This window comes from Ornithodoros turicata, chromosome 2 (assembly GCF_037126465.1).
Source record: "Ornithodoros turicata isolate Travis chromosome 2, ASM3712646v1, whole genome shotgun sequence".
NCBI lineage: Eukaryota > Metazoa > Arthropoda > Arachnida > Ixodida > Argasidae > Ornithodoros > Ornithodoros turicata.
Genome location: NC_088202.1, coordinates 146,825,456 through 146,837,848, shown reverse-complemented (window position 1 = coordinate 146,837,848; position 12,393 = coordinate 146,825,456). Strand labels below are relative to the sequence as shown.

At 47.6% G+C, this 12,393-nt stretch overlaps 1 protein-coding gene and 1 non-coding gene across 2 annotated transcripts; both read right to left on the bottom strand.

Moving 5' to 3' along the window:
• Positions 1-312: 312 nt before the first annotated feature.
• Trnat-agu (transfer RNA threonine (anticodon AGU)) lies at positions 313-386 on the bottom strand. Its single transcript has one exon. It is a non-coding gene; the product is annotated as a tRNA-Thr (tRNA).
• Positions 387-1,403: 1,017 nt separating this feature from the next.
• Positions 1,404-11,838, bottom strand: LOC135386340 (cysteine--tRNA ligase, cytoplasmic-like). Its single transcript, XM_064616195.1, has 2 exons — positions 10,496-11,838; positions 1,404-3,976 (listed from the first exon to the last, which is right to left on the bottom strand). The coding sequence occupies exons 1-2, from the start codon at positions 11,794-11,796 to the stop codon at positions 3,007-3,009; spliced, it is 2,271 nt and encodes a 756-aa protein (XP_064472265.1). The 5' UTR covers positions 11,797-11,838; the 3' UTR covers positions 1,404-3,006.
• Positions 11,839-12,393: the final 555 nt, after the last annotated feature.

Sequence of the window (12,393 nt, the reverse complement as noted above, 5' to 3'; positions counted from 1 at the left end):
ACGGGTCGCTCGGTTTTGAAGGTCAGCGTCCGCAGTGTCTCAAATACTCCAATTCGGGCGCTGTCAGGAGTATTTTGGACACTGAGGTTCCGAAGTTCGGGAAGTCGGTACATGACAAGTTCACACCGCCGTAGCCACGAACACAGACAATTGTATTTTGGACAATATGAGTATTCGGGACACTGCCGACGGATGGGGGTTGCATTCTAGCACCCCCCTTTGAAAAATTCCTGGTAACGCCCATGGATTAGGCGTACCTGAACCTACTAATATTTGCAGATTCAACTGCATCTTCACGCGTGCACCAACAAAAGGCACCGGTGGGATTCGAACCCACGATCTCCTGTTTACTAGACAGGCGCTTTAACCAACTAAGCCACGGCGCCGACAATAACGCCTTCACAACGCCACTCATCGTTCAGCGTGCGTACTAATTTTAAAGGGACAGTCTGCTAGTTTTTAGTTCCCTGTCAGCGCCGCGAAGCAGCTGTAGCTATGAGCAGCGTACAGACATCGACAGACGGAGAGAACAGCGGGAAGGACTCGGGGGACAGGGGGGTTAGTATGCGTCCTGGGCCGACTTCAGGGTGAACTGTACTGACATTCGTCTGGAACGTCTTCGGAAAACCTAGGGAAAACCTCAGACAGCCCAACCGGTGGTAGGATTCGAACCCACCACCTCCCAGTCTTCAGCACGACCCTGGCTACAACGCCGCTGGTCAGTCTGATACAGTGTCGACTTATGTTGGGGTTAGGGGCGTATTTAGTTAAGTTGCCTTTGGTTTTTGTTTTGTTTTAGTTTGTTTTTGTTTTGTTTTAGTTTAGTTGACATTAAACAAATACATTGCTTGTCTCGCGAGCTTCCACAAATTCAAGAGTCCTGTTTGCCTGTGGGCGAAATTGAAGGATGAGGTGTTTGTTTAATTCGATTGCGTATACCAATAGCATATTGAACTGAAGAATTGCTTGGCGTATTAACCCACTATGACGATGACGTTCAGTTCACTCAGTTGGTTCATCCAAAGTCGAACTCGCCCCGCGATACACCTTGCCGCGTTCCTCCTCCCGTCAGGGACCCTATTCGGACGATTCTTCAAACGGGCGTTACGGGACATCTTGCGGATGTACGGTTAGGGACGTCCATCCATGTAGCTCCCAGAGATGTCCACCTGACATCCATTTCAGGACATGGACGTTGGGATCCATTTCGGACGTCCGCAGGAAATCGTCCGCAGGCCTCTTAATTATCATTGAAGACTATTGTGACAGGGCTATTAACTATTTAAACGAGAACGCGTGCCAGGGGTAGGTGTGTTACAGCTCTGTGTAGGAGTTCTGCCTTGCGCTATTGCTGTAGCTAATACAGCCATTAACAATGATAAACATTGAAACAGTGCTATGCATTACAAGTTGCAGTGCGTAGAAGCCGTTTATTGTTGCTGGAAAAGTGCAAAGTCATGGAACTCAGTTGAAGGGACGCACATGAGGACATTGAGCGTGTCGTAAAAATTAAATTAGTGGGTCTCTGTTCACCCGATATATCATGTTGACAGTAAATACTATTTACCATTGATTGCACAGGGAATACACAATATACAAGCAATAAGGATATAATTAATTTCCTTGCGGATGTGTAATCAAAATGTCTGCTTTAGTAAAATGGCATTCTTATGAAAATGGAATAATAATGCCCGGTCACAAATCACCACTGGCACGCTTATCTGATCATCAAATATTAATCTGGTTGGGTAGCTTCTGTAACAAACGGAACATTTGCATGAGCCGAAAGCTTACCAATATTAATTGGTGTAGCACTAAATGCAAGATTAAGTTCTTAGGGACTCATTATAATAAGGCTATCGCAGTCTTAAAACAAGTACCGGGGGAGGGGGGGGGGTTCCGGGGATTTTCCCAGCACCCCCCACACATCCCTAATGCCCAAAAAATCTGACACCCCCCCCAAAATGCCCACCAGAAGACCAACAAAAGCAGCAAACATCACCGTCACCCCCCCTGTAGGAAACAAATCCCCCCACCCCTCCCGACAAAAATCCTGGGAATATCCCTGACTGTACGTTTACAACGACCCTCTTCTTTATTCCTTAAACATGGTGTGCCATAGGAGTTAATGTTAAGAAAACCAAAAGAAATGAAATAAATAAGAGCAAAACAGGGATGCTGGAACGTTGTTTGGGACTTGATGTTGTCACAGCGCATGTATTCGATTAGAAACCGCACCTGATCCACATGCGGGCAACGTAAAGGTTGTACCTCGGGGCACGTTGCTGTCAACTCTACACCCTTTAAAAAAAGGGGAGTACTTTAACTCCTTTTCCTTGCCACATATATCGCTCCCTTTTGGAGAGTACAGTTACTCTCAAAAGAGAGCCTCCTCACTCCCTCAAGAGAGTAACATTACTCTCTTACTCCCTACCAGAGAGTAATGTTACTCTCCAGTTGGGAGTTAGAGCGTAACCCCACTCCCTAAAGGGAGTGAGGCACTCCCAGACTCTTTTTTTTAGAGTAATTACTCTAAAAAAGGAGCCTCCTCACTCCCTCAAGAGAGTAACATTACTCCCGTGCTCCCTACCAGAGAGTAATATTACTCTCCAGTTGGGAGTTAGAGCGTAACCCCACTCCCTAAAAGGGAGTGAGGCACTCCCAGACTCTTTTTTTTAGAGTAATTACTCTAAAAAAGGAGCCTCCTCACTCCCTCAAAAGAGTAACATTACTCCCGTACTCCCTACCAGGGAGTAATATTACTCTCCAGTAGGGAGTTAGAGACACTTTTGTTAGAGTAATTGTACTCTCCAAAAGGGACTGATAGACGTGCCAAAAGAAAGGAGTTAAAGTACACCCCCTTTTTTTAATGCAAAATCTGTCCCTTGTGAGAAGTTTTGTACGGCTTCCTGTTACGCCACTTGCACATGTGAGTGCAACTTCTGATCGACATCAACATCCGCCACATCCCTCTTCTGCACTTTCTTCGGGTAGCTCAATCTACCATCAAGACCCTTCCGCGGTGCCGTTACCCCCAGCGCACTCTTTGAGGTAGTCCGCGTAGCGTTTCTCCTGTGCCATCTGCAGCTTCTTCAACTTCTTCACCAACCCCTTGCTGACTTCCTTCCCGTCGACGTCGTGCGTCGGCAGACCCTCCGCGTCAAACCTGCTGTACTTGTCCGTCTCCCCCAGGAACATTTCTTTCGGATTCACCCTCCTCAACCTTTCCCTTTCTTTCCTGGCTTCCTCCTCTTCGCGTTTCCTTCTCTCCTTCTCTTCCCTTTTCTTCTCCTCCATCTTCTTCTTCTCCAGCCGTTCCGCCATCAGGGTCTCCCTGCCAACGATCTTCACGACCGTCGGCGTCCCGTCGTGGTCCTCGAACCGGACTCCCAGCTCGGGGAGGACGTCGTCGCGGAACGAGTCGCACAAGTCGAGGAGCTCCTGCGGACAGGTCTTCATCTTGCCCTCCTCGCTCTTTGCGGACCGCGAGATCTGTCGGACGTTCTCGCGGAAGTCCGCCATGGCTTTGAGGTACGGCATGGCGATCTCTTCCTCTCCCGCGGCGTTGTCAGAGGCTCCGCTGCCGAATCCGATTGCCCCGACATCACCGGATCGGTCGTCCGTTGTGCCGAATACCCTGAGGATGCCGGTGATGTACTCCGCAATGTTCCTCAGCAGCACGGCGTTGCTCTGCGACCTGGAAGACTTCTTGTCCTTCATGTAGACGTTGCAGTCGTAGATGAGGTTGCGCAGGCACTCCAGGGCGGAACGGGTGTCGATGTTGTCGCAGAGCGAGGCGTGAACTCCGCCGCGGGCGTCCTGAAACTTGGCGTTGAGGGCGACCTCTACCGCGGACCACTTGGCAAATGCTGCGGTTGTGTTTGGCGGAGGGGCGGAGTGCAACACGTCCTTGACATTCAGGAAGAACTCGTTGAATGTCTTCTCCCACTGTGCGGTGTACTCCATGGTGTTTTCGCTGCAAAAAAAAAAGAAGAAAAAGACATTGGTTCACAGAGGAGGTTACTGGGTATGTAGCACATATTTTGAAGGTGTACTGCTCCAGTCAACCTTAATAATAACGCTGGAAAAGAATGTGGTCTCGTTCCTGAGCGGGATTACAACAACCCTCGAACCCACGAGGAGATCTTAATGGAACAAAATTATTCTGTTAGTTTAACACAATGGAGTTTTTTCTTTTTTTTTCACTTAACACTCCCCCCAGTGGCCCAAGCGTGGCTGTTATCACGCTGGCAAATGTGACCGATTTTTTTTTTTTTTTTCAGTGTTATTATTAAGGTTGACCAGAGCAGTACCATAAAAAAAAAAAAAAAATATTGGGTCGGAGATATTGCCTTGCGCTGACAAAGCACACAGCAAAAAAACAAACAATTAATAAGAACAAGAGGTACATTTGTACAAGAGGCTCTACAAGACATATTTGCAGCTGTGTTACACAATAGCAAAGAAGCCATATGTATGACTTAGTTTAATTCCTAAGAAGCCCCAAAGGTGGTGTTTCTGTCTCAGAAATGTTACCACAACTTATCGGGACTCCCTGTCGAGCGTTTAATAAAAACGGCCGTTCGTTTTGTATCTCATTCTCCACACAAAGGGACACCCAAACATCGAGTTCTTCCCGACTCTCGAAATTCTTCATCCAGATGTTAACCCCAGTGATGTAGCTGTGCATGAGGAAATGAAAGACAGAGGACAAGCAGAACTGAAGGAGACGGGCTTGGCTGGTCCAGCGACTGTCAACGTCTGTACACTACACCCTGCTCCAGGGGCGCCGGAACAGGGGGAGCAGGGGGAGCGACGGCTCCCCCTCATTTACAAATGAGGTAGCACGGCTCCCCCAGATATGTAAATTATGTTTGTAATTATATTAACATTATCTTCTCACTGACATATTCATAGACATTACTTCAGCAATGTTAGTTTAAGTCTGCTGTACAAGTATGCGCATGTCGTAATTTGCCTGGAGCACGTTTTCAATTTGTGTACCACCCCTGTATTGCCTGCATGAGCCCTCAAGGAAAATAAAGGATGATGATGATGATGATGGTAGCATTTGTTTCCGGCCCCCAATGGAAAAATAGTTCCGATGCCACTGCCCTGCTCTGTCACCGACTGTAAGCACCTACATATCGACACCACACTAACCAACAGGTGGGCGATTCCACGCGAAATGATCCAGCGGACCTGCTCGGCCCCCACAAAACGATCCCAAATTTTTACGAACATTTTTTTAGCAGTCCCTAATAATGCAAAACGACACACCACGAAACATTTCTTCCCAAATCTCGATGTGGCGGGTGCTACACACGAGCAAAGTTCGCAGCGCTGGCGAAAACCGTGCCTGGCGTGAATGGCAACTGCGCCTCATAGAAAGCACCTAGAACTGTGCTGTTTTCTTTTGCGTATACAGGTAGCTATGCTCTACACAGCGTTCAAATCCCGGTTGTCGTGCTGTAATAGGTGCAGGTATACAAAGGCTGGAAGTTTCGCAATTTTCCTCCTACTTCGCGATTTTTTTTTTGTGCAAAATCAAACCATTAAATTTTAATGAATATTTTTTCCTGCCAAGGCCCCAAGGAATACTTCAACAGGAAAAATCGCCAGACACGTAACTTTCATAGTCATTGCAGGAAAAAAAAACAGGAAGCATGCGATTTTTCGAAAATTCGCTACAATCGAGCGTAAACACGCAATGAAGAGGTCGGAAGAGACGCCTGAAACCAATGCAGTTTTATAGAACGAGCCTTCCTCTACAACATATTAAAAAATCTCGAGGGTGTTTTTTCGTATACAGGAGAAAATATTTCTTTTTTTTTAGTAGAGGGTATTACGACCACAGTGACCCACGTTCGTCTGTCGTGAGTCTGTGTGGCCGTAATACCCTCTACTACAAAAAAAATATTTTCTCCCGTATACGAAAAAACACCCTCGAGATTTTTTAATATGTTGTAGAGGAAGGCTCGTTCTGTAAAACTGCGTTGGTTTCAGGCGTCTCTTCCGACCTCTTCATTGCGTGTTTTACGCTCGATTGTAGCGAATTTTCGAAAAATCGCATAATTCCTTTTTTTTTTTTTTCCTGCAATGACTACAAGAATTACGTGCCTCGCGATTTTTCCTGTTGAAGTATTCCACGAGGCCTTCTCGGGGAAAAATATTCATTAAAATTTAATGATTTGATTTTCCACAAAAAAAAAAAATCGCGAAGTAGGAGGAAAATTGCGAAACTTCCGGCCTTTGTATACCAGGACCGATTGCAGCACGACAACCGGGATTTGAACGCTGTCTAACGCATTGTTTCCTCTATACGCAAAAGAAAACCGCGCAGTTCTAGGTGCTTTCTACGAGCCGCAGCTGCCGTTCGCGCCCAGCACGGTTTTCGCCAGCGCTGCGAACTTTGCTCGTGTGTAGCGCCCGCCACATTGAGATTGTTGGGAAGAAATGTTTCGTGGTGTGTCGTTTTGCACTATTAGGCACTGCTAAAAAAAAATTTTCGTAAAAATTCGCGATAGTTTTGTGAGGGACGAGCAGGTCCGCTGGATCATTTCGCGTGGAATCGCCCAGGTGTAAGGACAAAGTCACCCCATAGTTAGGGCCTGACTTTTTAGGGTGAAACCCGTATCCGCCCGATATTTACCCCCCGAACGAAATCTGTAAAATTCGGGTTTAACCCGAATCTACCCGAAAACATCCGGGTCGCGTGGCACACTCATAAGCGTGCATTAAAATAAAGTTTGTTAACATTGCTAAACATTAGTTCCATGTTACGACAAATTTTTATTAAACAAAAAAAAAAAATCAGCCGAATGCACTCGAATTCCTGACGACAGAATATGCCAGAACGGGATTTAACCCGAATACACCCGAATTTTCAAATGAAAAATATCACCCGATATTTACCCCCCGAATTTGGCCAAAAATAAAACCCGAAAAAGTCAGGTCCTACCCATAGTGTGCGGGCTCCTACAGCGGTACACCACAAAATTACCAGGGAACCAGAACCGGAACCAAAAACCGAAAAAAAAACGTTATTTTCTGACGAACCCGAACAATTTTTTTGCTTGTCCTGAACCGAACCGGAACTGAACCGGAAAAAATTCGTACGGTTACCGGTTCATGAATCGGTTCAGAGGTGAAGTAATTGTATTACTGACCAACCTTTTCTTGTTTGTTTATTTATTTTTGTACGGTGCCAGATGAGAGTAAAAGTTTGTGACTGTATAGCGCCAGTTTTTATACCGCAGCAAAATAGTAATAATATAGAATAATAATATAACAAAATAATATTTTGCTGCGGTATAAAAACTGGCGCTGACTACCGGGTTCTGCCAAAAAAGATTCCAGCAGTTCGCTTTTCGTTTTCAGCAGACCATCACGAGAGTACAATACAGTAAAATATTAGGTAAATAATAAATGTGTTTTCACCTGCTTTCCTAAAAGGTTTTCCACCTGAAACGGTTACCTCGCACCTTTTCTCTTACAACGGGAGTATTCCCTCTGGTTCCTCTATGTGTATATTCATCTATGTATTTTCATTTGTTTTGGTAAAATAAATAAATGTCAAAAATGTCAAACGGTGAGCAGCAAAATTACTGCCCACGAACCGGTTAGACCGGGACCGAAAAAAAGTAACTGTTCCAATCCCTGTAAATGTACCCGAGCGCTGACAGATTTTTCTTTTTTCGCCTGTGTGTGTGCGGGGTGGGGTTATCCCTGAGCCAAACCCTAACCGAACCGATGTACCTGAACCAGTTCAAGCTGCTAATTTCGGTTCAGCGGAGCTGAACCCGAACCGAACCGAAAGAAATACCGGTTCCGATCCCTGAAAATTACCCCAGGTTTTAGTACAAATTTTGCCCAGAGTATCCCCGTATGAAAGTCTTACCCTGGAAGCTGCCCAACATTTTCCACAACATGCCAATGCAATATAGTAGTCGTGTTCAACTTAAGAAGGGAAAGAAATCTAGTCCGTCAGCTACATACGCCGTTGGAGGTAAGGAGACGCACTAATACGCCAGGAGAACTACTGAAGCACCACAAGCAAAGAGGGCACGCACGGTGTCGTGCGGCCAGTCGAAGCAGCCAATACGAAAGCAGAGCGAGTATTATGGATTACCACGATTTCACGCGTATAAGCCGCACCGCAGATAAGCCGCAGGAGCAGTTCTGAGGAACGTTTCGAAAATTTTCCGGCAGATAAGCAGCGCGCAATGCCACGCAAATGATTTGTGCGACAAAGTAGACCATAGAGAAGGTTGTAAACCTTCTAGAAGCGATAAAACCCCGGTGCAGGGGACACAAAGAGACAACACAGACGAAGCACTGACTGACAAACAACTTTAATGGCAGGAACACATCTTAAATATACCAACTGCACACCCGACCCCTAGTGGCAGCCAAGGCCGTCATGCTGTAATCACAATACAGCATGCTGTAATCACAATTGGTAACGGATACAATCCAGCAATTCATCGATAACTAACACGAATTCTGTTCCGGGGGGGCGTTTACTTGGTGCCTTGTTTGTGTGATAGCTTTTTGATAACTTTGTGATAATTTTGTGATTACAGCATGACGGCCTTGGCTGCCACTAGGGGTCGGGTGTGCAGTTGGTATATTTAAGATGTGTCCCTGCCATTAAAGTTGGTTGTCAGTCAGTGCTTCGTCTGTGCTGTCTCTTTGTGTCCCCTGCACCAGGGTTTTATCGCTTTTAGATGTACCACCAAACAGCCCGGTTTTTATCGCTTTGTAAACCTTGTGGTCCATATGAGAGCCCTGCACCATCCGGAAGCGGATATGGAAGTGGATATCCGCACGATGCTTGCGGATTCGGATGAAAATTTATCACTTTCTGCGGTGTGCGGATCGGATGCGGATGGCTCGAGGTCGGATGCGGATATACCGCATGCTGTAATTTTTCCACTAGCAATTTATTTGTATTGCGCGCCGACAGTGAGCGCATGCTCGGGTTCACCTTTGACCATGCACGGCCAAGACGGGAGAGGAGGCATTCTGGCGTCCACACAAGCACCAGTGGGGCACGCTCTACGCTCTACGCACGCTCTACGCGTTGCAAGTCTCTCTCCATATCGCTTTTGTTGAAAGGTTTACCTTTGCTTGTCGTCGTGAGTCCTTCCGTGACAGCACGGAGGCATCCGAAATCATACCAACATTCTTCCGGCGGTATTTACGCGTCCTTCGAAACTTGCGGATTTTGCGGATACTGCGTTTTGCCCAGCGGATCGGATGCGGATGTAAACGGTTGTGTATGCAGCGGTGCGGATCGGACGCGGATAACGTGCGCGCGGATGCGGGTCGGATGCCCAAAATCTCACCGGCGCAGGGCTCTAGTCCATACCCGGGGGTCGGCACGGTGCACAAGAGAGGAGGTCAGTTCGAGTGTTCTACCGAGATAGGCGGATGGTGCCCACGTTGCGTGTTTTTCATGGATCGACGGGTCAGTGGCCTTTCAGGAGACGTGAATCACCGTCAACTTATTCGTCAAGAGCTGGTTGGGGGAAGGCGCCAGGAAGGTCTGTCTACTTGAATGTGGACACGCCCCGGTTGCACGTTGGAAGGGCGGTGCGGTTCCAGAGACACCTAGAGATGCGAAGCCCGCCCCAAAAAAAATTTATAAAAAAAAAAGCTTTATGTTCAGTTTTTTCCTTGTCACCAGAAAAACAGCGCAAAATTTCCGGGCGACAAAATTCAAAAATGTAAATTTTCGTGCCTTCGACGCGTTCCAACCCGCCAACAGTGCCTTGGGTGCCTCTAATTCGCCAACAACCACCAACCTAGAGCTCCGTCTGGCTGCTCCAAGCGATCGCCATCGCGTTCACGTAATGTCGGAGTTCTGGTCGGAGTGGACGGGTTGTTCCAATTACCTATCGCTTAGTAGGCAGCAGACTCATGGGATGCTCTGCTCTGCATTTATGCCTAGAGGATGAACACTACTAAAGCTTCTAGCTCATTTTATGGTACGGTTGGGCCGGCAATGCTTCGACTCAGCAGTAACCGCGTTTGCTTCCATTTTCATCCAATTTTGCGGAAAAAAAAAACAAAAAACTTTTAGTTCGAGCGATTAAAAAATTTCGGAAATTCTGCCTCTCTAGAGACACCGTCAGCCCTTTCGTTGAAACCGGCATGCGGGGAAAATACCGTGGGAAAAATAGTAATCAGATAAGCCGCAGAGCACCCGTGACAAAAACGCGTCTAATAAGTGTGAAATTACGGTACATTATCTGGCGGAGGAGGAAGTGTGACCTCTCTCTGAGTGCAGTCATCCTGTTGACAGCACAGTAATATTTTGAGAGCTCACGGACTAGACTTATCTTCCTTCTTAAGTTGAACACGATAGAATCGGAAATGCGTGATCATCCTTTCGGTTCTGGATGCTTCTTTTGTTTTGCTGTGCCGCAAGAGTAATTTTTTTTTCCCTACCGCTTTCTTTGCTTACGAAACAACACGAAGCATAGATCACCTATAATCCAGCGTGTCCTTCCAGGCATGCAGAAGGAACGCCAATCGCAGCCTCCTCGCCGAATGCGCCTTCAACGCATCCGCGATGGTCACAAAGTTCTTCAGCGACTTCGACATCTTGCATCCGGCGATGGTGAGGTGACCCGAGTGCAGGAAGTACCGCACCCAGTGGTCGTTTCCGAAGTAGGCCTCCGCCTGTGCAATCTCGTTGTCGTGGTGCGGGAACTTGAGGTCGTACCCGCCCGTGTGAATGTCCAGAGAAGATCCCAGCAGGTCACTGGCCATCACCGAACATTCTATGTGCCAGCCGGGTCTCCCGGGACCCCACGGAGATTCCCACGACGGCTCGCCCGATTTCGAGGCCTTCCACAACGCAAAGTCGTTCGCGTTCCTCTTCTCCTCGCTGCCAGCGCTCAGGTCGCCTTCGCCTTCCCTGAGGGCCTTCTGGTCTCCGTAGGCTTCGGGGACGAGCTTGGCGTAGAAATGGTCGGTACTCGCGTCGAAGGACGCAGTGTCGAAGTAGACTGAACCTCGCGACTCGTAGGCAAACCCGGCGTCGATTATCTTCTGGACGTAGTCGACGATTTCGGGGACGTACTCGCTCACGCGAGTAACGACGTCTGGCGGCAGGACGTTGAGGGCCGCCATGTCTTTGTAGAACTCCCCTTCCCAACGCGTTGCAAGGTCTGCAAAGATGCTGTGGTCTGTCACGGTGGATCCGAGATTCGTGTCGAGCCACTCCGCGAGCGCGTCTTTTGCTGCCGTGAGCAAGAGCTCGCGTTGGCCCTCGCCCGATTCAGGACCAGTGCTTTCCGCGCTCTTCAAAGCTGCCGTCGCACTTTCGAGCTGTCGCGCGAGCATGACCTTTTTGTCCGGGTCTTCTTCGATTTCTGCTTTTTTGCGGTACTGATCAGTGGCCGTTCTCACGTCGGCGACCAACATCCGCAAAGTTCTCTCGGTGTTGTTCTTGTAGTTTTCAAATAAATGGTTCTGTCTCGCACGTTTGATAATCTTGTCGTCGATATCGGTGATGTTCATGACGTAGAAGACGTCGTAGCCGAAGTAGTTTGTAAGCACGCGTCGCAATATGTCAAAGCTAATGTATGAACGTGCGTGTCCCATGTGGGATGCGTCGTACACCGTCGGTCCACAATTGTACCAGAGGACGCGTTTTCCATTTTGTGGGAGGAAACGTTCCTTCTCACGCGTGAGACTGTTGAAAAGATATAACTCGTGACTACCTTCGTTTACCGGTGGGTCCCACTTTGGCTGGGCACGCTTTTCACGTCTGCTTTCTGCCATGTCGTCGGCTTCAGGTGATGCTAGTGGCAATGCGGTTTACGATCATGTTGAGACTGAGACCTCAGGCGGACACGTAAGCGGCAGCATTGCGTATATTCATCGCAGAGTGGCGTCAACTCAGTGGTGTTTATTGTTTGGCATGAATTAGTAATGATATAACCGTGAGAAAATAGAAGAATTGCTTGCAGTCAGGGTCAACGACCGAGAAACTTCGAGCTTGAGGAAACTCGATCGCTGAGGTACGTACGTGAGCGCACTTGATCGGCCCTGTCTTGGCCAACATCTCCTAAAACTCCTACGAAATAATAATAATAATAAAAAAAGTGCGTGATTCTACTCCCATCGCTATCGCTGGGACGTCCAGTTCGTCCAGTTTGACTTCGTTACAGTTGCCTCAGTTTTCAATGTAGTTTCCCTCGGCAAAGCGCTTTATTAAAATACCATTTCGTGACACAAAGTCTTACTCGTTCTTGGAGGAAGACACATTCTAGCTGGGAAATAACTACGACACTTGATTTTATTCAGAATCCATGGAGGTCCAAAAGAGACGATCCAAAAATCGTCTGCTACTTTGCAAATAACACTTTACTAAAAGCA

Bases quoted from the DNA above. Each gene is read 5' to 3' on its own strand.
- LOC135386340 (XM_064616195.1), bottom strand. From the start codon at position 11,796: ATGGCAGAAAGCAGACGTGAAAAGCGTGCCCAGCCAAAGTGGGACCCA. The intron at 3,977-10,495 runs GTGATCTATGCT...TTTTTTTTGCAG, and splicing joins AAGGACACGCTGGATTATAG to CGAAAACACCATGGAGTACA.